Here is a 26,726-nt window from a genome sequence, read left to right as displayed (position 1 = left end):
CATACAGGTGGAAGGGGTGACAATGTCCCTGGAGACCCCGGGCTGGGAGGACATCAGGGTTTTCTACAGGACTTTACAATTCCTCTATCTTGTCTTGGTTATTGTAGACTTTTTGAACCCTCGTGCTGTTTGCATCAAGTTTCTGCCTCTGCATGGTAATTGGGGTAGCCTCGGTCCTGGGCTGAGATCCTGGGGGCCTGAGCTTCTGGGGGTCTTTCACTATCTCTCTGGGAGGTTAACACCAGGTCTCCATTTTCTGTCTGTTTTGTGTTTGGAGACTGGGTTTGCTGTGTTGTTGTCCTGGAACTCTGTAGACCAGGCTGGCCTTGAACTCAGAGATATGACTGCCTCTGCCTCCCAAGCGGTGGATATTCTGGTGGAAGCTCCATCCCAGCTCCTGGCATCCATATACCCAAAGAGTGTGGAATAGGGCTCCTCCCCCAGAGATGCTCAAGACAACTCCTACAGGGTATTTAAACTGCAACCAGAAAACAGATGTGTGGTTTTGTTTTTGTTTTTGTCTCTCTTCCCTGTCTCCTCTCTGAGGTCCTGAAATATCATCTGGGAGCATTTTTACCCCTTAAACCTGGGCTTTTTCTAGTTCGGTTTGATTTGGTCTGATTTGGATTGCTGTGTTGGCAGAGAGGCTGATGGGGGTGATCTGTGCTATTTGAGCTGGGCAAGCTGAGCTCCAGTAAGATAAAGATGGCCCCAAACAAGCTTTCGTTTTCCTCCTCCCAGGAAATAAAGCATGCCCAATGCAGAATCCCACCTGACAAGCTGTCACTTTCCCCAGACATGCAGGTCTTTAAGCTAGGCTGCTCCCTTCTGGAAGTCCCATTCCATGTAAGGAGCCCTAAGAGTGACTCTTAATGTGGACAGGCAGGTCACTTGTCAGAGAATCACTAAATTCAAAGAGTTGCTAGACTCAGCAACAGATGACTAGCATGGGGCAGAAGGGACTGCAGGACAGGATAGGCTGCAGACTGCAACTGTGATAGTAATGACAGGTTGAATGACTGGTAAAGAAAATGGAGGATTCGGAATCTTGGAGTCAGGCACACTGGACTCCAACTGTTGTGTGGTAAGTGCAAAGCTTCCAGGAGTTTCAGCATCATTCTAAGATTCTAAAGAAACCTCCTTGACCATCAACCACCCTCTTGTTTGTGTGCCATTTTCAGAGCACACTAGCCACGTATGACAAACCCAAAAGAAACAGTTGCCCAACAAAGAGCCAAACGTTGTAGTTTGTTTTATTGCATGACGTTTGCATAAGAAAAAGTAGTCTTGAAAACCGTAAGGCATCATGCAATCACTGATAAGCGGATTTTAACTGTACACAAGATAGGCGGACAATCTAAAATTGAAAAACTATTTCCAAAAAGTACATAAAAGTTTCACATGATGAGCTTTTAAATATGGTTTATATTTGTAGTTTCACATTGTTAAAAAGTGCTTCAAATGTACCGCTGGGAAGCTGATCTTTATAAACGGTGAACAGGTTGATGTGGGGCTGTAAACTGTAAAAACTATCTGTATGGAATTAGAAAGCTAACATTGTGATATTCAAACTTGAATCAGTTTGCAATTCCCACTCAGGTAGATATATTAATAATCTAAAAAACACCTATTCTGAAACCAACAAAAGTCTATTGAATTCAAGTTATGCATGTTGGGAGATGGACCTCAGAGGCCTGGATGGGAGTGGGCAGGACAGCTGCTAATCGATGTACTGTGCCATCCAGCGGAAGCCTTCTCCATAGCCTTGCCTTTTCAGCACACTGCACATGAACACTTCCAGAGGTCTGGCATTCAGCTCCTTCAGTGACACACTGCCCTGGAAGAGAAGAGAGCTGTCAGGTTGGGGTTTCACAGAATCCAAGTTTCTACTCCCAGCACACTGCAGATTCTACTTCGGAACAAAGGGTAGGTAAATGATAAAGCCATGGTTGCTTAGAATCCAAGTCCCCTTACACATGAAGCCTTTTCTTACTCTACTGTGATGATTTGGCCAATGAGTGGGAAAGACATAAGCTTGGGAGGTACAAAGGAATAAAATAATCACCCAAGCGCTGAGGCACGCCTGCCTGTGTTTCTAGCACCTTGGAGCCTGAGGCTGGAGGATCTCAAGCTCCAGGCCAGCCTAGGCTGGAAAGTGAGACCTTGTCTCAAAAATCAAAAAAGAAAAAAACCCAAATTCTCTTTCCTGACATTTAAGACAGCATTTTTCGAGGTGGTGGCATACCCTTGTAATCACAGTACTCAAGAGGATCAAAGTTCAAGGCCTGCCTTGGCTACAGTGAGGCCATTGCCTGAGACTGGTATGGAGCAGATTTATTACAAAGAAGGCATAGAGGGCTAGGCTGTCCACAGCAGTAAAGCTCTGAGTCCCTTCCTCTGCTGCAGTATCTCTTTGTCCTGAAAGAGCGTGTGTGAACTAAGGAGGTTCTGTTTATAAACCATGCAGTTCGTTGCCTGGTTTATCTGGGAATATTTCTTTTTTTCTTTTTGGTTTGTTGAGACAGTCTCACTATGTAGCACCCAGGGTAGCTTTAAACCTGTGATCCTTTTGCCTCAGCTTCCGAAGTATCGGGATTCAGACATGTACCACTATGTTCTGTGACTTTCTGGAACTTTTCTGTACTAACGTGCCCCCACCCCATGCCTCAACAAAACCATTATAAGAAAAAAAAAAAAAAAAAAAGGAGCTCTAAGGGCTGAAGAGATGGCTTAGCAGTTAAGAACACTGATTACTCTTCCACAGGACCTGGGTTCAATTCCCAGCACCCACATGGCACCTCACAACTGTCTGTAACTCCAGTTTCAGGGGATCAGACACTCATACAGACATACATGCAGGCAAAATACCAATGCACACAAACTAAAAATTAATAAATTAAAGAAATAGGAGTGCTCTTATAGACCAAGCTGGCTTTGAACTTACAGAGATCTGCCTGCTTCTGCCTCCTGAGTGCAGGGACTAAAGGAGTGCACCACCATGTACAGCCAATTAGGTTTTCTTTAAGGAAAAGAATGAGTTTGTGCAGTTGTACATAGTAACTTAAGATGCTTCTACTGCAGAACTAAATGTTCACATTGGTCAAAGGTGGGCATACTGGTGCATGCCTATGATCTCAGTCCTTGTGAGGTAAAGGCAGGAGAATCAAGCTCTCTTAGCAGTAAGCTCTTTAAAGCTAGCCAGGACTACACCATGTGCCCCTGTTTAAAACCAAAAAACCCACACAAATCACTTTTTAAAGTTTTTTTTTTTTTTTTTTTTTTTTTTCCTTTCTTAACTGGGTATGGCAGCACACACCTTTGATCACAGCACTTGGGAGGCAGAGGCAGGTGGATCTCTTTGAGTTTGAGGCCAGTCCAGTCTACATAATAAATTCCAGGACAGCTAGGGGATACACAGTGAGACCCTGTCTCAAAAATAAACAAGCAAATAAATAATAAAATAAAAATAAAAATAAAAATAAAAGGTTTTTACCTTTCCTGTTGTCTGCCCATATAAGCCAAACATCTCTCGTAACCTCTCTTCACTGATGGCTTCGGGTCTGTCAATCTTATTTCCAAGAATTAATATAGGCACATTGGCAATGGTTTCATCTGTCATTAGTGACTGAAACAAAGCAAATAACAGCAAAGACAAGTTGATTTAAGGCTATCTAAAAAGTTTATTTTGAGAAGATAGTGAGCACTAAGAAACTGTAGGCTAGATTCTCCTATCTCCCTACAGCTCTCTGGAGATGTGCACTATGCAAATCACTAAGGGAGTGTGGACACCTTGGAGGTGGGGCAACCTGGTCCCATCTTGGGCTTGAGAAGGATCAGCAGTGACTACTTAGGACTGACCTGAGTGCTGAGTGAAGCAATACAGTGCTTGAGGAGGACCAAACTGACTGACTGACTATTCCAGGACTACAGAACCTTTCTGAATCAAAGAAGGGTCAGGGTTAACCTTCAGTTAGATCATGGACCTCCTGACTCTGTGGTCTCAGATTTAGTTCTGCCTTGCTGGAAATTGCTGAGCCTCTTTCCAAGTATCTGACCTAGAGAGGGTACAGAGGGTGTGAACATGCACCTACTTCCTTCTGCAGGTGATCACAAAGATGGCTGGGCAATTGCGGAAGGAATGGAACCCCGAGAAGACACGACTCTAGATCAACTGGTTTTGGAAATGAGCAGGCATGCACATACATGCAGGGCACATTCTGGAGAGGGTGAGCTCCCCTGTCTTCAGGAGGGTGTTTGTTAGCACTTCCTCACTAGTTTGAGCTACTCCATTCTAAACAGAGTCATCACTGGTGGGAACCACCACTGAGCCCACCCGACTGCTGGAAGTTCGTTCAGACACTGCAGGAAAGACACTCTGACAGCTCAGTCTGCACCTGTTCCTTCACCCACAGGGGCTTCATTATTCAACTTACATCAAGTTCTTCTTTTGATTCTAACAGCCTTTCATGGTCTGCACAATCCACAAGAAATACAATGCCATTGATAGCAGGAAGGTAATTTTTCCATACTCTTCGGGCTAACAAAAACAATCAGGAGATAGGATTTATGTGTTGGTCAAGCTTGTCAGATGGTTGATGGAAAATCCAATAAGGTTTCAAGAGTACTGAGGCATACCTTTGGCTTCCATTTCATTGTATAGCCAACTGCCTGTTTTGCCAAAGATTTTGGTACCAAATTTTCCCCAGAATCCCAAAACAAATTTCAGACTTTTCTTGATCATGGGCAAATCTAGTCCTTAACTCTCCTCCCATTAAGAAACTGAATTAGGGGACTGAAGAGATGGCTCAATGGTTAAGAGCACCGATTGCTCTTCCAGAGGGCCAGGGTTCAATTCCCAGCACCCATATGGTGGCTCACAACAATCTATAACTGTAGTCTGATTCCCTCTTCTGGTGTGCAGATGTACATATGGACAAAACATCCACATACATAAAGCACATAAATAAATAAATCTTAAAAAAAAAAAAGACACTGAATTAGGAGCAGGAAAAATGACTTGGTGCTTAAGAGTGCTTCCTGTTCTCCCAGAGGACCCTAGTTTGGTACCTGAAACCCATATCAGGTGGCTTACCAGCAACTCCAGTTCCAGAGAATCCAATACCCTCTTCTGCTCCCATAGGCACTGCACACACATGGTGTACATTCACAGACACAGTGACTCTCACTAACCACTGTAAACTCCCATCAACCAAAGTAAAGCAGTATAAACCATATACATGTGCGTGTGCATGCAGTATTAATTTTTGACATTTCTAGTTTCTCAGGTTTTAACTAGTGATAAATATGAAGCCAAGGTTAGAAGGATGTTAGTACTAGGTACAGGCTTGGCTAAGTTACAAATTGTTGTATCCAAAACAGAAAAATTTAACTAATGAGAATATACCAAAAGGGTGCCACCATCCAGAGACTGAATTGAACATTCACACATAACCTTGTAACCTTGTAAGGACATTTCATATTCAATATAAGAACATTTTTCATGGGGGCTAGAGAGATTGTTCAGTGGTTAAGAGTGATGCTCTTCTGGAGGATCAGGGTTCACAACTATCTGTAACTCTAGTTCCAGGGAATCTGCTGTCTTTGGACCCCTAAGTGCACAAACACACATGTAAAACACTCAAAATGGAGGTCTGCAAGAGCAACAAGTGTTTTCAACCATTGAGCTGTCTCTCCAGCCCCCAGTTTCAGTTTTCATCAGACTGAGAAAACTGGGATCCGTTATTTCACTTACTGTCTCTATCCACTTTCTAAGGAATTCTTGGTATATGTACATTATATCCCAGTTTTTAAATTTTTAAAAATTTTATGCATATGTGTTTTGCCAGTATGTGTGTCTGACTCCAACATACATGCATTGCCTACAGAGGGGGGCAGAAAAGGTCATCAGATCCCCTGAGACTGGAGTTATATATAGTTGTTTGGTATCATCTGGCTGCTGGGATTTAAACCCAGGTCCTCAGGAGGAGCAGTCAGTGCTCTTAACCACTAGGCCATCTCTATAGTCCATACCTCAGCTTCTTAAGCTGTGGGTCAAGAAAAAATTGACAACAATAAAAGGTTTCTGAATGCCCAACAACCACAAATGACCTAAAAAACCAGGGAGCCTGGATTCCACGGTGTTTCTGGCACTGCTGGCCCATGTGCATGGTGGCAGCAGCTGGCGTCACTGCAGTCTCGGTTCTTACAACATACACATGTACTGGCCATGCATCACACCACAGCTCCAACCAACACTGCCTCAAACACCTCAGCTCAGAGTCCAGACTTCTCTGTGTTAGGAATTGCAGTGTTTTAGCTACGCAGAAAGTTTTCTGCTCTTATAGAAACATAATGGTTTCATTACAAAAAACAAAGACTTTCAATATTTTCCTACCATCATTCCTCAGTAAAGTATCAAATTAGTATAATTTTGGATTGTATTGCTTTTGAATGTTTCATTATAAAAACTGCTGATTAAATTTCTGACTTCAGCTCCATAAAAGGAGGGGAAAAATCATTAAATAATCCTAACTTGGAATTAGGATAGAATTTCCAACAGTTTCTAAAATGGCCCTGAATATACTTTTGCCATTTTGCACTATGCCTTTATACAATCAAAACACCAAGGCTGGAAGCCGGGTGTTGGTGTTGGTGGCGCACGCCTTTAATCCCAGCACTCGGGAGGCAGAGGCAGGCGGATCTCTGTGAGTTCGAGGCCAGCCTGGTCTCCAGAGCGAGTGCCAGGATAGGCTCCAAAGCTACACAGAGAAACCCTGTCTCGAAACCCCACCCCCCCAAAAAAAGAAAAAAAAAATTGAGTTTGAAAATGCTAAAGATTCTCTATCTCACAGAAAATATTCAGCTAGTATTTAACTCTTTATGTAAAAATAAGCAAGTATAGGTGCTAGAGAGATGGCTCAGCGGTTAAGAGCACTGACTGCTCTTCCAGATGCCCTGAGTTCAATTCCCGGCAACCACATGGTGGCTCACAACCACCTTGAATGAGATATGGTACCCTCTGCTGGCGTGCAGACAGAAGACTGTATACATAATAAATAAACAAAACCTTAAAAAAAAAAAAAAAAGCAAGTATAGCCATCTCATTAACATGCAAATTTGCCTTAATCTTTAGTAAGTAGTAACATTACATATCTATAAAAGATATATATATATATATATATAATATATATATATATATGTTTTTCGAGACAGGGTTTCTCTGGCTTCGGAGGCTGTCCTGGAACTAGCTCTTGTAAACCAGGCTGGTCTTGAACTCAGAGATCGCCTTCCTCTGACTCCTAAGTGCTGGAATTAAAGACGTGCACCACCATCGCCTGGCCATTTTTTAGTTTTTTTTTTTGTTTGTTTTTGTTTTTTTTTTTTTTTTTGAGGCAGAGTTTCTCAAAGAGTTTTGGAAATTAATTAACTAAAGTGTAGGAAAACATGAGGGTAATTTTTTCCCATTAAAGGTTTCTTAAAAGAAAAAATGATTTTTATATATTTATTTATTTATTTCTCTGTGTAGCCTTGGCTGTCCTGGAACTTGTTCTGTAGACCAGGCTGGCCTTGAACTCACAGAGATCTGCCTACCTCTGCCTCCTGAGTGCTAGGACTAAAGGTGTGTGCTACTACTGCCTGGCTCAATTTTTATTTTATGTGTATGAGTGTATTGCCTGCTTGTCTATATGCTGTGTGCCTGGTTCTTGTGGAGGCCAGAAGAGGGCACCAGATCCCTTGGAACTGGAGTTAAGGACTGTTGTCAGCAGCCATGTGGGTACTGGGAACCAAACCTACGTCCTCTGCTAGAGCAGCCAGTGCTCTAAACTCTCCAACCTTGAGAAAGCAACTTTTCGAGTACCCCATGGGGAATAACTCTCTTCTCTGACTTGAGCTTTATAGTCCATCTGGAAAACATTGTAGAAATGAAATTTCAGGTAAACTTTATTAAATTTTGAGTTTTATTTATGTTATTATTTATGATGTGTCTGTGAGTACAAGTGTGTGTGTGTGTGTGTGTGTGTGTGTGTGTGTGTGTAAGAGCAAGCTTGTGAGGTTTAGAGAATAACCTTTGGACTCTGTTCTCTCCTCTTACTGTGGATTCTGGGAATTGAAGGTTTTCAGGTTTACAATGGGTCTTACCCACTGAGCCACCTCCCCAGCTCTAGATTCTAATTCTCTAATCTTCATACCCCAGAGATTAGCAGATGTGTGTCTCAAAAGTGCTTTCACTAGCCACAGCTACTGGAAATCTTTTTCAAATGTATGTTGCATCATTTTTTTTAAAAAGATTTTATTTATTTATTATATATACAACATTCTGCTTCCATGTATATCTGCACACCAGAAGAGGGCACCAGATCTCATAACAGATGGTTGTGAGCCACCATGTGGCTGCTGGAAATTGAACTAAGAACCTCTGGAAGAGCAGTCGGTACTCTTAACCTCTGAGCCATCTCTCCAGCCCCTGTTGCATCATTTTTTAAAAAATTATTTTACTGTTATTTTTATGGTGCTGGGAATGAAGCACATGTGAGGTGGTAAGCTCTACTACAGAGCATTGGTACTGTGGGCTAGCACTCAGCCCTAACAGCAGCTTCCCAGAAGCCCACTAGCTCTAACCAGCCCTAACACTAGCCTCCCAGAAACCCACTAACTCTAACCAGCCCCAACACCAGGCTCCCAGAAGCCCACTAACTCTAACCAGCCCCAACACCAGGCTCCCAGAAGCCCACTAGCTCTAACCATCCCTTAACAGCAGGCTTTAGGAAGCCTCTCAGTCTGGAGCAGTCACTATGTGGTGCTTACTGTGTGCCCCACATGCTAAGAGCTATTGGGATATAAAAAATGGACAGGTTATTAGTCCACAGAAGTTCAGTTTAGGGTTCAGGACTTGCAGAAAGTACACAGAAGCACTAAGTCCCATATAGGTACAGCTGGAGCACTCCTAGCTAGGGTAGCTTCTCCAGGGAGGGTGTCACATCTCACAGATGGGAGAACAAGAGGTCAGCTCTGGTGGGTGGAAGAAAAATGGGCAGATAGAAAGGACCACAGAGAATGCTCAAACAATGACAAGTCCCTGTGTTATGAGAAACGGTTTTCTGGAAGCTTTGGGGGGCAGTATCATGGATTCATAATATGATTCTGACAACAGGTGAGAGGAGCCTGCTGCAAAGACAAAACAGAAGCTGAATTTTCTTCATACATCACTACCACGAGCAGTCAGTCCAGACTCTAGTGAATCAGAAGTACCATAAAAACCCTCTTGGCTTTCAAGGCCTGTATATGTGCTGATGACCCTTGATCTTACTCTTCCTTACTTGAAGAACATGTGGTTCCAAGCTCTGGATCATAGTATCCGTGTTTACTAATTAAGATAAAACAGAGACTAAGAGAAATAGAATCTTACCTTGGATGTGCCCACCCAGATCAAAAGTTGTAAAAGTCATGCCAGCAATAGTGAGTTCTTCTGAAGCTAAATAAAAACAAGATGTTTTTACAATACAATCAGAAATCTTCCAGGCACAGGGGTTCATGGCTATAATCCCAGCACTTGGAAGGTAGAGGCAGGAAAAACAGTTAAGGCTATCCTTGGCTACAGAGCAAGTTCAAAGCTAGCCTGAACTATATAGACATGTTTATTATCTTCCATTTATCTCCTCATTGAGTACATATTTCCTTTAAACCCTTGGTTACAGGATCTCTTTAAATTTAAAAGGATGGGAGGGAGAGAGGGAGAGAGAGAGAGAGAGAGAGAGAGAGAGAGAGAGAGAGAGAGAGAGAGAGGAAGGAAGAGAGAAAGAGAGAAAGAGAGAAAGAAAGAAAGAAAGAAAGAAAGAAAGAAAGAAAGAAAGAAAGAAAGAAAGAAAGAAAGAAAGGCAGGCCAACAAGATTGCTCAACAGGAAAAGGCACTTGCCACTACGTCTAATGACTTAAATTTGATCCCCAGAATCCACAGGGTAGAACGAGAGAACTGACACCCACAATTTGTTTGTTGACCTCCACTTGCAGCATGGCATACACCCTACTCCTGACTAAAAAAGTGTAATAAAAGAAACAAGGAATCTTTCAAACTCACAGATTTGCCTGCCTCTGCCTCCCACCACCGCCTAACAACATGTTTTTAAACTGTATCTGCCTGGTTTACAATCTTTTCCCTGTGAGAGTTAGATATAACTGTCTTTGTTTCTTTCTGCTGATGACTCTGTATGTTCTTCTTCTGTAACCCAGGCTGGGCTCATGGTGTAGTCAAGTGCAGGGATGAAAATGTCTGAGCATTACTTTGAGATCTTAATTTGTGCTCTGGAAACCAGGTCAATTGCTAATTTACCCAGCTATTTCAGGAACAGTTTGAATAATCTCACACTTTATCCATCAAAAACCCCAAGTCAAAAGAACTTTTGACTCAGCATTATTCATATGGAAGAAAATACTTACTGGGATGTAGTGTTGGGACGTGCTGGCCAAGTCTGTCATCTTTCAGCATGTGTAGCAACGTTGTTTTCCCTGCATTATCCAATCCAAGGAATACCAGTTTACCAGTTTTTTTATACAGTCCTGCAGAATAAGAGCTATGATCAGTCAGAGTGATCATATGCATCATGAAACATGCATCATGAAAATGACTTTATATTAGACATGACTTGGAAGTTATTGTTATCATTGTATTTGGGTTACTGTTAAGACACCTGAAGTGCAACTCTTGAGAAGGGTGTGCGATGTCCTTTTAAGAGCCCCTCTCTAATGCCTGTGCTTAAATTGATATTGAAACCCTAATAAACCCCAACTTTACCACACCTGCAATCCCTACAGGTAGATACAGGCAGGAGAATCTGAAGTTCAAGGCAATCTTAGCTATGTAGCAAGTTGGAGGTTAGCCTGGACTACATGAGACCCTGCCTTAAAAAACAAAAACCAGGTCAAGTATGGTAGCATATGCTTGCCTTTAATCCCAGCATTCAGGAGGCAGAGGGAGGTATATTCGGCATGGTTTACATAGTTCCAGGGCAGCCAGGGCTATGTAGACAGACTTTTAAAATAAAAACAAACCAAATAAACAATAATTGATTCCATCACTGCCTAAAAAATAAATAAATTAAGCATAAATGAGCATGGCTTCCTAAGCTTATCTTCAGGCTTTCTGTTCTTGTTTTTGTGTGGCAGTGCTACCCCTAGGCTGTTCTGGAACTAGCTCTTGTAGACCAGGCTAGCCTCTAACTCACAGAGATCCACCTGTCTCTGCCTCCCGAGTGCTGGGACTAAAGGTGTGTGCCACCACTACCTGGCAGATTACAGCTTTTAATTAGTTAGTCTGAGCAACAGAATGAATTCAAAGCCAAGCTGAGCCATTTTGTGAGATCCTAGCTCACACTAATGAGTAAAAAGAGGATGATGGTACAGGACAGCCTCCAAAGCCACAGAGAAACCCTGTCTCAAAAAAACAAAAAAAAAAAAAAAACAAAAAACAAAAGAAAACAAAAAAAAACACAAACAAAAACAGAAACAAAAAAAGTCTCCAGAGTAGCTGGAGTTAGAAGTGTGTACCACCAAGTAAGGCCTAGTTCTTATTTTTAGGTTTTATTTTGTTTTATGCAGGTAGTGCAGTGTTCTAGAACAACACAAGAGGGGTCCCCTGAGACCGGAGTTATAGAGTTACATGGTTACATAAGCTGCCATGTGGGTGCTGAGAATTGAACTCAGGACCTCTGGAAGAACAGTCAGTGCTCTTAACCGCTGAGCCATCTCTCCGGTCCCTTGAGCTTTACTTTTGATGTGTTTAGTTGTTTGAGCGCACCCAAAGTTACCAAAAAGGGACAGGAAGCTTTTCTAGACTCATAGCAGCAGCTCAAGAAATATCTACTTGGGGCTGACGAGATGACTGAGTGGGCACACTCACAGCCAAACCTGATGACCTGAGTTTGATTCCCAGAACACATAGGGTGGAAGGAAAGACCCAATTCCTGTCATATTCTGATCTCCACGTTTGCCACCGTATGTTCATACACCTAATTACATTGACATCTTAGGTCACTATGGAACTCATTCTAGGCCATCCATTTTCTAATAAGTTCATTCCAAAACAACACTTATTTTTTTATTGACACTTTAGTCTTAGGAGTAAACTGTCTGAAGTCCTAATCTTTGATCAGCTACGAATGCCTCTCTCTGTCCCTCTGATCTCTTTCCTCCCTCTTTGCTGCTCCTCCTCCTTCTTCTTTCTCCTTTTGTTTTTGAAAACAGGATTTCCCAGGCAGGCATAATGGTTCACATCTTTGATTTCAGAACTCAGGTGACAGAGGCAGGTGGATCTCTGTGATCCACTCACTTTGTAGACCAGCTGACTAGCCGCTACAAGGTGAGTTCCAGGACAGCCAGAGCTATGTAGTGAGACCTTGTCTCAAACAAAAAGAAAAAAAAGAAAAAAGAAAAAAAAAAGAAAGAAAAAAAAAAGGGAAAATAGAAAATAGAATCTCCCAATATAGCCAAGGCTGGCCTTTAACTCTCGTCCTCAGATGTATACCATCACATATGGGTTAGTTGCCTAAATTTTCTTTTTTTTTTTTTTGGTTTATTTTTATTTTTCAGTGACCTAAATACTAAATAGCAAAGTACATCAGTTTGATTCTCAAAAGGGAGACCTAGAACACAGAACACTTAAACTTTACTTTTGAAAGATTGTGGATTGGGGCAGTGGATGTAACTTGATGGTAGGGGGTTTACTTAGCATAGATGAGGGCCTAGATCCAATCCCAAGCATATTACCCCCCCAAAACAAACAACCCACAAAATGTTACTGCACTAAATTCTTAGTTTGTAGGCACCTTTTTTTGTTTCTTTGCTTTTTTGAGACAGGGTTTCTCTGTGTAACCCTGGCTGTCTTGGAATTTACTTTGTAGACCAGGCTAGCCTCAAACTCAGAGACTGGCCTGCTTCTGCCTCCTGAGTCCTGGGATTAAAGGCATGTGACACCACTACTCATCTGGTAATAAATTTTAAACTTTAATTTTTTTTCTGTTTCTGTACTCAGTAGGCTCTGGGAATCATCAGATTTGGCAGTCAGCACCTTAGCCCACTGAGTTATATAGGAGTTTTGCCTGAATTTATATCTGTGTACCATGTGCACACCTGGTGCCTGAGGCCAGAAGAGGAAGTTGGATCCCCTGGAGCTGGTTACAGATGGTTGTCAGCTACCATGTGGGTGCTAAGAATTGACTTGGGTCCTCTGGGAAAATAATCAATGCTTTGTTTGTTTGTTTGAGACAGGGTCTCACTATGTAGCTCTTCTGGCCTGGAACTCACAGAGATTTGTCTGCCTCTGCCTTCCAAGTGCTGGGGTAAAAGGCATGTGCCACCACCACCTGGCACAACCAGTGCTCTTAACAGGTAAACAATTTCTTCAGCCAGCCCTACCTTACCCCTGTCAGCAGTTTTGTATTTTTATTTATTTAATTAATTTTTGGTATTTCAAGGCAGGGTTTCTCTATGTAGCTTTCACTATTCTGGAACTCAATCTATAGGCCAGGCTGGCCTTGAACTCATAGAGATCCACACCTGCCTTTGCCTCCCAAGTGCTGGGATTAAAGGCATGTGCCACCATGCTCGGCCTCTATTTTTATTTTGTGGATGCTGGGATCAGTTCAGGTCCTCATGCTTGAACATGTACTTTGACTGAGACCTTGCCCCAGCCCTAGACACAGATGTTTATAATAAGTCTAATACTTGACAGGGCTATGGATGGAGCTCAGTTGATACAGCAATATCCTAATGTGCAAGAGGTCTTGAGTACAATCCCTGTACCAAAAGAAACAAAAGCAAAAGTAACGCACTGGATTACACACTAGAGTCAATGAGATAAAGTGTTAAAAAATGCAGATAAACTAGCCAAGAAGCAATATATATTTCTATTAGGAATATTACTGACAACAATTACTGACACCAAGCATGGTGACACACCTTTAACCTCAGCACTAAGGGCTGGGGGCAGAGGCTGGCCAATCTCCATGAGTTCCAGGCCAGCCAAGGGTACATAATAAGACCCTGTCTCTAAATAAATAAATAAACTTATAAGAGTAGATTCATTAGAGCCAAGGCCGGGGACATGGCTCAGTGCCCAACATGTAAGGCCCTAGGTTCAAGCTTTAGCAAATTAAAAGAAAAATGTCATTTTATAGATAAGGAAACTTGGAGTAAAGTAGAAAAAGCAAATTATCCAAGATTATACAATTTAAAAAAAAAAAAAAAAAAAAAACTGAGCTCATTCTGAAGAGCAGGCTGGTCTGGAATCTGCTGTAATCCTCCAGTCTCAGCCTCCTGAGAGCTGGGATACAGGTGTGCTCATCCACACCTGACTTGAGATTATGTGGCTTCAAGGGAGTGAGTCACTGGATGTATTTCATAATTTCAAAGCTCACTTTCTTAACCATGGGCTTACATAAAGGAGCTCTCTACAAACAAGTGCATTTACATAAACAGGGTCGAATGGGATAGCTACAAAGAGCAAAGCTGAGGTTACCTAGAAACTGCAGCACACTGCTGAAACCACTGTAAATCCAGTCAAATATGAAGGACATGTCCAGATCTTACAGGGTCTGAAAAACAAGGTTTAGATTTAGCAGTCAGCATCAATAACATACACCAGATGTTAAACAAGCCTGAGTACCCGCCAACATTACACAAGTGTTAGGAACTGTAATACAGAGCTAAGGAAGAGGACTAAGTAGAGAAAGGCACTGTTGCCAAGCCTGACGCCCTCAGTTCAGTCCCTGGGACTCCCATGGTAGGGAGAGAACCAACCCTACAAGTTGCCCTCTGATCTCTACACATACATTTTGGTGTACATGAACTCATGCATGTGTGCACACATATAAACACCAACAACAGACTGTTATCCAGGCTGATAGAACCTCATCTGTGCTGATGCACCAATCTCAAAATGCCACTAAACTATCAGGAAAAGACGATTCTTTGTCCATGGAAGGAACAAAATGAATTACAACAACTAGGACTAGGAAAAAAAAAAATAAGAGCCATATAGTGGCCAACAACTGTAATCCCTGCACTCAGGAAAGAGGCAGGAAGATCACTGTAAATTTGAGGCTAGACTGGTCTATATAGCAGTTCTAGGCCAGCCACAGCTATATGGTGAAACCTTGTCTCTTTAAAAAAAAAAAAGGAAATAAATTAGGTAGCAGTATAAACCGACATAAAACTTTTTCAAAACTAAGTTAGAGTCAAGCATGGTGGCACATACTTGTAATGCTAGCCATTGGGAAGCTGAGGCAAGAGGACTGCAAATTCAAAGCCAGCTTAGACTACAGGGTGAACTATAAGACTCCATCTCAAAACAAGAAAAATTGAGGGGCTGGGGAGATGGTTTAGTGGTTAAGAGCACTTCCTACTCTTCCAGAGACCCTGAGTTCAATTCCCAGAAACCATGTCTGGTGGCTAACAACTGCCTATGACTCTAGCCAACCCCAGGATTTCCAAAGCTCTCTTCTGTCTCTGAGGGCACTGGCACACTTGTTACATGCACACACACACACACACACACACACACACACACACCCTTAAAAAATTTTAAAGATAAGTTTTGGAAACAATCCTTGTTTAACATATGTAGATGTGAGCTATGAAAGTTGGGGATTGGGAAGAAAAAATGGAGAGGAGAGAAAGATTATGACAAATTTCCATGCCTGATATCTGAGGAGGTAAGAAGCAGGAGAGTCAAGAATTTAAGGACATCTTTAGCTGTATAGCTAGTTCAAGGCCAGCCTGGGCTACATTAGTCTGTTTCAACAACAAATAGTAATTAATAATAATTAGTAAGGTCAAATGTAGTGGCACAAGCCTTTAATCCCAGAATTCTATGGAGACAGTGGCAGGCAGATCTCTGAGTTCAAGACCAGCCTGGTCTATTTTCTGAGTTTTATAATAATAATTAGTAAGAATTTCCCAGATGAACTTGTTGGTACAAGTCTTTAATTCCAGTTACTCAGAAGGTTGAGACAGGATGATCAACAAGTTCAAGTTTTGGCTGGGCTACACTGCGGGCTCAAGACCAAGAGCCTGGCATACTCAGTGAGAGGATAGCTCAGAAATAGACAAATAAATAAATAAAAGCCTGGGATCAGATGTGATGGAGAACAGTTCAAGGCCAGACTCAACTAGACAGCCTGGGCTTTCTGAGACTATCTAAAAACAAACAAACAAACAAAAAAGAAACCCAAGCCCATCCCAAGCCTCCCTACCCCTGCAAAAAAATAAAATAAAAATAAAAAAAAACTCAGTGTATGGACTGGTGAGATGGCTGGATGGACAAAGACACTTGCTGCCAAACTTGATGATCTGAGTTCAGCCCCTGGGAACCACCTGAAAACTGCCTTCTGATCTCCACAAGGACACCATGGCATGCGTGTGCCCCTCCCCAATATATAAAATGTAAGTCTGGGGGGAAAGCTTAGTGTAGAGAGCTTGTCTAACATGTCAGGCTCTAGGTTGAATCCCTACTAACACACACAAAGAAAGAGTGAGAGACAATCTGCAGTGAAGCAGAGCCTGTCTTTCTCCCTGGCTTTTGAGACAGGGTCTCATGTAGCTTAGGCTGGCTTCTATGTAGCCAAGGAGGACCTTGGATTTCCAATATTCTAGTTTCCATTTCCAGAGCGCTAAGAACACTGCATGTACCTTCATGCCTATCACCTCTTCTCAGTAATCGGTTCCAGGTGATAAATTTTGGGGATGTTATCTTTCTGAATTTTTCAACATTTAACTATTACCACATCTCAAACAAATCTTTTAAGTCACAGTAGAAAACAGTACAATTCAGCATTTACTTAACAGAGCTTGGCAAACTAATGGGGTAACAGGAAAAACAAGTCAGAAAGTTTCTTGAAAGATCATAGACACAGAAATGTACTTTCACAGGTTAACAAAGTTCACTTTCTAGATGTGAACAAATAACTCTGGCCTGAAACCTGGACCAAGTCCAAACACTGGGAAGACTATGCTGTCTTTGTCATTAGACATGTCCTGCCTGCTTTAGTCATCTCTTCAGTAGGCTATCAAACTTGACATGACAGGGGGCAAGCAGCCAAGCAACCCTGTACCTATACCACTTTAGAGCAAGAAAAGGGAGCGAAGCCACCTGCAGCTTGTATGAGCCCAGCTTGTTTTCTTACTCTTAAGTCCTGGCAATGGACTCTCCCTTTTCTTCTCACCCTTTCTTAAACTAGTTTGAGAGGGGTAGAGCATGGGTACTAAACCAGGGTCTCAAGAATGCTGGGCAAGTTCTCACTCACTGAGCTTCATCCCTACCCCTTTAATCTCTTTCATTTGGGGGAGGGGGCCTGGGTCTCAATAAATTCCTCAAGCTGGCCTACAAGTCATAATCCTCCTGCCTCAGCCTCCTGAGTATCTGGAATTTTTGAGATACACCCTTATACATAACTCAAATTCTGTTTTTATAGCCCAATAATCCCAATTTGAGATTAAATATTCACAAACTATGAATGTGTCAGTAACACAAGAATGAGAAATATGAGCAAGATGTTTACACATGAATTCTAGTTCTTGGCGGGGATGAGGCAGGATTTTGAGTTCAAGGACAATCTGAGCTGCACATCCAGTTCCAGGCCAGCCTGGACTACAAAGTGAAACTGCTCAAAAATCTCCCTTCCCCCAAAAGTTACACCTCCTGCTACCATTATGGTCTGGGTGACATAGAAATTGAAATGTGTAGGGGCTGAGGCTGTGGGCAATGGTATGCACAAGCCTATGGGTACAGTCTCCAAAACAAAACCAAAAGAAAATATAGAAACACATTGGAACTTAGAGAATACATATGAAAAGTTTATTTTTCCAAAGCTACAGAATGTATTGCTAAGAATACAAAAAGGGATGATCCATGTGGCTCTTCCCCTCAAATAGACTGTAGACCGACAAACTAGCTACACAAATGCAATTTAACCAAAAATTGCTAAAATGCTACTAGTTCGCAACAGGCTGTGCTGGCTTTCACTTATAATCCCAGCTGAAGAAGGGGCTTAGGGAGATGGATCAACAATCAAGAGCACTTGTGGCTCTTGCAGAGGACCTGGGTTCAGTTACCAATACTCCCAGGACAGCTCACAACACCCAGACAGTTCCAGGGCATCTGACCCATTATTCTGATCTCTGAGGGCACCAGCACACATGTGATATACATACATACATACATACATACATACATACATACATACATACATACATGCAAAACACTCATACATCTAAGATGTAAGAGTGTGCTTGCTGGTCTTCCAGAAGACCCAAGTTTGGTTCATAGTGACTATATCAGGTGGCTCACAACCTCATGTAACTCCAGCTCTAGGGCATCTGATGCCCTCTTCTGGACTCAAAAGGCAACTGTACTTAATGCTCATGAATCTCTCTCTTCCCTCTGTCCCTCCCTCCCTCCCTCCCTCCCTCCCTTCCTCCCTCCCTCCCTCCCTCTCTCCCTCACTCCCCTCTCATTCTTGCATAAAAACCTTAAAACTGGGCAGTGGTGGCACATACCTTTAATCTCAACACTCAGGAGGCAGAGGCAGGCAGATTTCTGAGTTTGAGATCAGCCTGGATTACAAGGCAAGTTTCAGGACAGCTAGGGCTACACAAAGAAACTCTGTCTTGAAACAAAACAAAGTCTTAAAATAACAACAAAAATCTAGGAATGGTATGATCCTAGGACTTGGGAGGTGGAGCAGGATGAGGATGATCAGGAAGTCAAGACCATCTGAAACTTCATAGCAAGTTTTCAGAAACAAAATGAAATCAATCAATGGATGCTAACTAGTAAGTTACATACTAGACAGGCATTACACTTATTGTTCCTCATCTACGATAAAGACAAAAGAGACAGTGCTGAGTCAGTTATGTTTATTTTGGCTGCAAGCGGCCCACATTTGAGACACAGGGTCTTGTTACATATTCTAGGCTAGCCCCAAACTTTTAAATCCTCCTGTTTCTGCCTCCTGAATGCTGGGATCATAAGCATAGGCCACCTCAACTCACTACAGTCATTCAACAACAACAAAAAAAAAACCAAAGGAAAGCAAACAAAAAAGCTACCATTCATTGAATATCTAGGAATAGTATGGTCTAGCTCAGTGGTTCTCACCCTTCCTAATGCTGCAACCCTTTAATGCAGTTCCTCATGTTGTGGTGACCCCAACCATAAGATTGTTTTCATTGCTACTTTATAACTGTAATTTTGTTGCTGTTATGAATTGTAATTAAACATTTTTGGAGACAGAGGTTTTTTGAAAGGGGTTCTTACGCACAGATTGAGAACCACTGGTCTAAAGGTTAAGACTAGAATTCTGGAGCCAGGACCTGACCACTTCCTGTCTATCTTAGGCAACTGACTTTACTTCCCTCACCTGTAAAATGAGGTAACAACAGCTACCTGAGCTGTTGCTGTGAAGATGTAAGTTAGTGGCACAAATCTGGCATGGGGTGAAACACTCAATAATGCCCCTGCAGGTGTTATTTATTCTATGGACTATAGTATTTAGCAATTATCTGTATATGTATCTCTAGCTCACTATTAAATACCCCCCAAAATCCTTCAAATATACTGGCGTACCCATTTTATAGAAGAAACTGGCTATATTGACTAAAAACTTCAGTGATTGGTACATCTAAGTTTCAAATCTGTACCTTTCTGATTTCTACACCCTGGAAGATCTGGGCATGGTAGTGCACACTTTTATTCCATCACTAGGGAGGCAGAGGTAGGTGGATCTCTGTGTGTTCAAGGCCAGCCTGGTCTACCAGGACAAAGAGCTACATAATAGAGAAAAGGAGGGGAGAAATTAAAAGAAGGAGCAAAGGCTGACAGGGTGCTTGAACTGAGAACACCCCTCCTCTGTGAGTAGAAGGGAGGCCCAGGAAATCTGTGGAGCTGGCAGGAATCTGACTCCAGACATGAAGAGGGGTAGGGCCCTCTAAGTCCCAGAATTTAGAAAGCTGAGTCAGAAGGCTGACTTTAATAAGGCTAGCTTAGGCTACATATATAGTGAAACCCTCTCTCAAAACAGTGGCAGAGGAGAGCTGAGGAAATTTTGAGATAGGCAACAGGTACTGTAGTAGATGAAGTTAAATGATTGCTCAAAAGGCTGGGGTATAACCAAGTGGCAGCATACTTGACAAGAACATGAAAGGACCAGGATTTGAGCCCTTACACTGAGATTATTTATTTATTAATTTTATTTTTTGGCTCGGGGTTTCTCTGTGTAGCCCTGGATGGCCTTGACTGAACATAGAACCTAGCTGCCTAGGCTTCCAGAGAGCTGGGATTAAAGGCTTGTACCACCATGCCCAGACAGCACTGAATTTAAAAGAAAAAAAATTGTTGGAGATCTAGTAAACATACATTCACAGGACTGCCAATCAGCACTAATATTTTTTACCCTCAACACCCCCATCTTACACCCCACCCTCAGCGATGCTGGGCTTTAGGAAATTCAGACTTCCAAGATAGAGGTGGAAAAGGGCAGTGAAGAGAGGCCTGGGTGTGACACTAATGCTAAGGGGAAGAAAGAAGAACATGAGGAATAGTACTTAGAGGGCACCGTGAGAAGCACTGTTGTGATCTGCCCCTCATTCCAGCCTGAATAGACTGAGGTGCGTGGCAATCAAAGGAGGCTTCCCACAGAACAGAAGCAACAGAGTAGAGGAAAGGTCTGGAAACCAGCAGCTAAGTGTGGCTTCAGTAAAGGGGGAGGGTGGAGCAACCAGGGTACATGTAATGTGGAAGAACAAAGGTCAAAGAAGTTCAGGTCTGCGAGGTGGCAGCTCCAAGGTCTGACACCAGCATAGAAAGATAAGGGGACATTGGGGTGAAAGGTACAGGAAGCCAGGCTAGAAGGTGCATTGTCCACAGTGACAGGTTGTAGAATCATCTAGAAGACTAGAGGGCATCCCTATCCCTGGCAGTGAATTAAGAGGCAAAGTCTTCCCTGGGATGGAGAGCTACAGGAAAAGGTGGAACATAAGCCTTGTAGGGAAAGAATCTATCTGCATGAGGGTGGTACCAATCTGCTGTTATAAAATTTATCTTCAGAGAAATTATCTAATTAACAGAGAAACTCTACTTGAGAAAATAGATACTATATTTCTATAAAACTACAACCTATAAAACAAGCTAGGAATTACTAAAACAGAATTAGCTATTTTTTTTTTTCAAATAGAAGTAAAAACAAAAACACCCAACTAATAATAAAGTCACTTAGCTACAAACAGACACCTGAGCCATGAGAACGGGTTACACAACTCAGGAACACATCATAGAGACATGTGAAGAGCAAAGGTCACTGACAAGGAAATACAGCATGTCAGCAGATTTATTTATTACATGAACACCAAACAGAAAGAGCTCTGCAGATTAAACAGCAATCTACTCAGGTAACATGAAAATCAGCGCAATGAACAGAACTCAGGTTACAAATCACTGCTTAAAACTCTGTCCCATTGAAGTTCTCTGGATAACTCTCTATGTGAAATACCCTATATAGGCAGATCTTGAGAGCAAGCAGATTAGTGCAGTCAGGAGGGGGAGAGGAGCCAGGGTGACAGCTAATGGGGGATGGGTTTCTTTCAGAGGTGAGAAAAAATGTTCTGGATGGAATTAGTGGTGAAGGTTGTGTAAGATTGTGACTATATTGAGAACATTCCGAACACTGCTAAAGGGTAAATAGTGTATGTCAAGTCTAGTTCAACAAAGCTTGAGGTTTTAAGGTTTTTTTCCCTTAGGACAAGTTATCATGTAGCTCAGGCTGGCTCCTCCTTCCTCTCCCAAGTGCTGGGGTTATAAGCATGTGGTACTGTATCCAACTTAATATTAATAACTTTTAATATAAAAAGATTGATAGCATTCTCATTTTAAAATCTGCTGACTTACGTGTGTGTGTGTGTGTGTGTGTGTGTGTGTGTGTGTGTGTACATATATTTGTGTGTCGGGGTAGGGGCTCATGTGCCACAGCACCTGTGTGAAGGTCAGAGAACAACTTTATGGGTTCTGGGGCTTGAACTCAGGTTGCCAGACTTGTGCAGCAGGCACTTTTACCTAAGCAGCCACCTGGACAGCCCTGTTTTCACATTACATAGAAATATTGTCTCTCACTGCCATTAGAAAAAGTACTAGGATAGTGTCCTGTAAACCCAGGTACACACATTTCACTACAAACCAGCCAGTATGGTACACACCTGATCATAATTCTAGTCTAAGGCAGGAGGATTCCTGGTTTGAGACCAGCATGGACTATATCATGATTCTTTTTGTATTTTTATTGAGATGGGCCTTACTGAGTATCCTTGGTTGACCTGGAACTCACTATGTAGACAGGTCTGCTTCTACTCCCCAGTGCTGGGACTGAATGGGAGTGTCACCACTTGGCTACATAGTGATGAGGAGGGGAGATTTGGGTATGGAGTGCTTGCGTGTAACTTGCAACTCCAGCATTTGTGACTTGACAGGAAGATCATAGTGAGTTAAGGCCAGCTTGGACTAATGAGGTTCTGTCTCTAACAGACAACAATGATGACCAAAAACAGCACAGCAAACATGAGCAAGACACAATGGTATACAAGTATGAAAATGTCAAAATAGGGGCTGGAGAGACAGCTCAGTGGTTAAGGCCTCTTGTTCTTGATGATCCAGCTCAGTTCCCAGCATCTACACGGTGGCTCACAACATCTGTAACTCCAATTCCAGGTGATCTGATGCCCTCTTCTGGTCCACAGGCATCAGGCATGCACGCAATATATATACATAGATGCAGGCAAAACACCCATACACATAAAATAAAATAAAGCTTTTAAAAAGTCACAGTAAAACCCATTATTTTGTATGTTAACTTAAAAAAAAATTGAAACAAAACAGAAAAGGGCCAGCAAGATGGCTCAGCGTGTAAGGCAACTGCTGACAGACACACAGACCAGAGTTTGATCCCTAGGGCCCCACACAGGAGAGAGCTAACCTCCACAGGTTGTACTCTGATCTCTACAGGTGCAACACGGCACATACACACCCTACCCCACACACCAGATGGAATGCTATCTGTAATCTAATTTACCATTAAAAATACAATGGCCAGGCTAGAGAAGTAGCTTGGTTAGTAGAGTATTTGCCTTACTTGCATAGTTTGATCCCCAGCAACATATAAACCATACATGGGACACCACTTGGGAAGTAGACAGGATATCCAAAGTTCAAGGTCATCCCCAGTTACATATCAAGTTTAAGGCCAGCCTGTGATATCAGATAAAACTATGCTTGGCCTTGGTTTTTGTTCTTGTTTGTTTTATTTTGAGACAGGGTCTCACTATGTAGCTGGCCTGGAACTTTCAATGTAGCCCAGGTTGGCTTGCAACTGACAGAGATCAGCCTGCTTCTGACTGAGTACTGAGGTTAAAGGAGTGTATGACCACCCTGGTGTGACTATATTTTACATACTAGATGTTTCAAAAACAGTTCTGCTTTGCACATTTTCATCAGAAAACAGCTTACTGGACATTAACTTATCCCTTACCCCAATCCCTAAAACAAAGCAATTGTGTGAACTAAACCGTTTAATTCATAGTTTTTTGAAGTCCATACTTGTTTACTGGGGGGGGGGGGCGGGGGCAGGGTAGTAATGTCCAGTTGAAAGAAGGTTAAAACCACAAGAAATATGGCTTTAAAAGTGAAAAAAGGAGGGGAAAAAATTAACCTTTTGTCAAAGGCTAGTAGAAAAAGGAAAGAAGGAGGGGGGAGGAGAGAGAAAGAGAGAAGAAAGAGAAACTTGGGAAGCTGATAGGGAGGATCTCAAAGAGGCCAGCCTGTGAGACAACAAAATGACAGTTGTGAGACTGAGTACTGAACTTGGACTTGCCACTAGCTTGAAGAAAATTCAAACTGGTATATAATGAATTGCATCCTCAAAACACAATAGAGGGCTGGTGGCTCAGTAGGTAAAGAGCTTGTCACCAAGCCTGATTTCAGAAAACCACATGGTGGAAAGCAAAAACAAGAGCAAGCTCCCACAAACTGTCCTTTGACCTCTAATTGTACTTCCTGTGTGACCTTCAGCACAGATGCACTCATAATAATAATAATAATAATAATAATAATAATAATAAACAATAAAATATTTTTAAAACAATAATCAAAGTTACTCTAAAAACTACATAGAATGGAGGAACATTTCAACACTGATTTAAATATTATTTCTTCATCATATTTTGCAAAAAAGTAATTTAAATGAATTTCAGCCAACCACGTGTGTAAGGGAGGGGAGTGGAGAAGTGGTGAGTCACTGTTATAGCACTCTAGTTTGTAAGCTTCAAATGAGGTGGCAGTGATTTCCATTTCTGATAGGCTACATTCCTTTGTGTCAAGTCTTGCATTTCTACTCCAGCACAATAGTACAAGGCCAAGGAAGGCTAAATTACGATTTACTTAAACTGTAAATTTCAAAATCTCAATAACTTTTCTGACATTGGGGCCATTTTCCTTTCCTGTAAACTCTGGGAGTATCTTAACACTTGGGATTTTTTTCTTCTTCTTCTTCTTCTTTTTATTTTTATTTTTTATTTTTTTGCTTTTTCCAGACAGGGTTTCTCTGTGCAGCTTTGGAGCCTATCCTGGCACTCGCTCTGGAGACCAGGCTGGCCTCGAACTCACAGAGATCTGCCTGCCTCTGCCTCCCGAGTGCTGGGATTAAAGGTGTGCGCCACTGACGCCCGGCTTTTTTTTCTTCTAGAGATAGTATTTTGGGTATGTCACCCAGGCAGTCTTGGTTCAAATGATGCCCCTCCCCTCTTGAGTAGGTGGAATTATAGGGTCAGGGTGCCTGCCTAAGTTCATAAAAACTTCAAAGGTCAAAATATTTTGTTCACAAATACAAACCTACTGAAAGGTGCAGCGGTAGCCACACGTTGCTCCGCTTAACCGACACCACTCACTGGCAAATGTAGAGCCTCCTTTATTGGTCATCTGTAAAACAGATACCCACCCACATAGTCCAAATTCGCGACAGTAGGTTCTATTTTCTTCACTTAAACTCCTGACGACTTTAATGCCTCCAGCTAACTCCAGGCTTGGATGTTTTCTAGTTTTTCGAGGCAGAGTTTCTCTGTGTAGCTTTGGAGGCTGTCCTGGAACTAGCTCTTGTAGATCAGGCTGGTCTCTTAACTCACAGAGATCTGCCTGCCTCTGCCTCCAGAGTGCCGGGACTAAAGACATTCGCCACCAACGCCCGGCTTGACTTGGATGTTTTCAAAACAAAATTTTTTATCTTGGGAAATCGTGATTTCCGCCCCCCTCCATTAGTATCTTTCCCCTCTATTCAACTTGAGTGGAGCTGTGGCAAACGGTAACTACTGAAAATGAAGAGGCTCCGTTGGTCCCCACACTAATGGGGACAACGCAGAGCTTCCCAGCCTCTCCAGCTGTCAATGACGCCTGCTTCCTTCTTCGCCTTACTAAGTGAGGAAACTGAGGCCCAGGGGGAAGGAATGAGGCTCGCGAGCCGTCCTGTCACTCTTTCCTGAAACAATTGCCTGTGACAACCAGTGTCCTACCCCGGGGGCCACCAGAGCGGTCCCCGTGGGCACGAACCCGACCTGTAGTCCCTCGCACCGCAAACAAACAAACCAAACAACCAGGCTCCCCATTCGCCAAGGGACAGGGACAGGAGCTCTGGGCGAGTGGAACAGCCTAAATAATGCGCCTTCCTGAGGGCCACAGCTGTCGCCCGAGCTCCTTCCCGACGAGGGCACTGCCACCCACCTGCGACTCCAGAGAACGCGACTCCCTGCTCCGCGCCCGCCCTCCACGCTCCGAGCCGGCTCTGCAAAGCGGTATGGCTGCCGCTGTCCCAGCTCTCTTCAGCTCCTTCCGGGTCGGGCGGGCGCCTTGCCTGTGACAGTCCGTGGGACTCTAGTGCCGCTGGCCCTCAGTTCCGCCTCCTTGAGGTCCTGCCACCAATCCCTGTGGGCCAGCTCCGGGACACTTCACACCAACCCCAAGAGGCAGAAGTGAAAACTGTCTTTGGAATCTGTTTTGTGTTTTTGTTGTTGTTGGTGATGGTGGTGGTTGGTTTGGTTTTCCTTTTCCCTCTCGGTACTAGGGGATGCAGTCGACCACCGAGTTGCATCTGCCCCCCCTTTTATTTTTATTTTGAGACAGGACAAAGTTGCTGGGGTAAGCTGTGAACTTACTATCTTCCTGCCCCAGCTTCCTGAGAAACTGGGATTATAACCCTGCAACACCAGGTCCAACCTGGCATCTGTTACCTAAAAATACATCTTCTGGGGGCTGGAGAGATGGCTCAGTGATTAAGAGCACTGACCACTGACTGTTGTTCTACAAAAATGCCAAGTATTATACAAAAAAAAAATGTGGATCCTATTTGTTTTGTTTGAGACAGGGTCTCTCTACATAACCTTGGCTACCTTGGAACTCACTGTGTAGCCCAGGACTGCCTCTACCTCCTGAGTTGGGATTAAAGGCCCGCCCACCATGCCTGTGTCATGTCTGTCTTCATATGTATGAGGGAGCACACATGTGCAGGCTCCAAACTGACTGTCAGAAATAATCCTGGATTACTCTTCTACCTTACTCTTTGAAGCAGGGTCTCTCAACCTAGAGCTGGATGATACAGCTAGTTTCCCTGGGCATCCCTGTCTCTGCCTTCTAAGAGTCCATGCCCAC

General features: G+C 42.8%; 1 protein-coding gene across 2 annotated transcripts; it reads right to left on the bottom strand.

Moving 5' to 3' along the window:
• Positions 1 to 1,235: 1,235 nt before the first annotated feature.
• On the bottom strand, positions 1,236 to 25,941 carry Sar1b (secretion associated Ras related GTPase 1B). 2 transcript variants are annotated; one of them, XM_027427591.2, is made up of 8 exons: positions 25,803 to 25,893; positions 24,921 to 25,007; positions 14,511 to 14,586; positions 10,436 to 10,555; positions 9,407 to 9,472; positions 4,434 to 4,537; positions 3,494 to 3,625; positions 1,236 to 1,837 (listed from the first exon to the last, which is right to left on the bottom strand). In XM_027427591.2, exons 3-8 carry the CDS (start codon positions 14,566 to 14,568, stop codon positions 1,721 to 1,723), a joined length of 597 nt encoding a protein of 198 aa, XP_027283392.1. In that variant the 5' UTR covers positions 14,569 to 14,586; positions 24,921 to 25,007; positions 25,803 to 25,893; the 3' UTR covers positions 1,236 to 1,720. The 2 variants fall into 2 exon arrangements, with proteins under 2 accessions (XP_027283392.1, XP_027283391.1); XM_027427590.2 differs by lacking the exon at positions 24,921 to 25,007 and having other exon boundaries at positions 25,803 to 25,941.
• Between the last annotated feature and the right edge of the window lie 785 nt (positions 25,942 to 26,726).

Source organism: Cricetulus griseus, chromosome 7, assembly GCF_003668045.3.
Source record: "Cricetulus griseus strain 17A/GY chromosome 7, alternate assembly CriGri-PICRH-1.0, whole genome shotgun sequence".
Classification (NCBI taxonomy): Eukaryota; Metazoa; Chordata; class Mammalia; order Rodentia; family Cricetidae; genus Cricetulus; species Cricetulus griseus.
This window is presented reverse-complemented; position numbering and strand designations above follow the sequence as displayed.

Coding starts and splice junctions, on each gene's coding strand:
- Sar1b (XM_027427590.2), bottom strand. CDS start 14,568: ATGTCCTTCATATTTGACTGGATTTACAGTGGTTTCAGCAGTGTGCTG. Junction 10,556..14,510: donor CAGTGTGCTGCAGTTTCTAG/GTAACCTCAGCT, acceptor CTTATTCTGCAG/GACTGTATAAAAAAACTGGT. Junction 9,473..10,435: donor CGTCCCAACACTACATCCCA/GTAAGTATTTTC, acceptor GTTTTTATTTAG/CTTCAGAAGAACTCACTATT.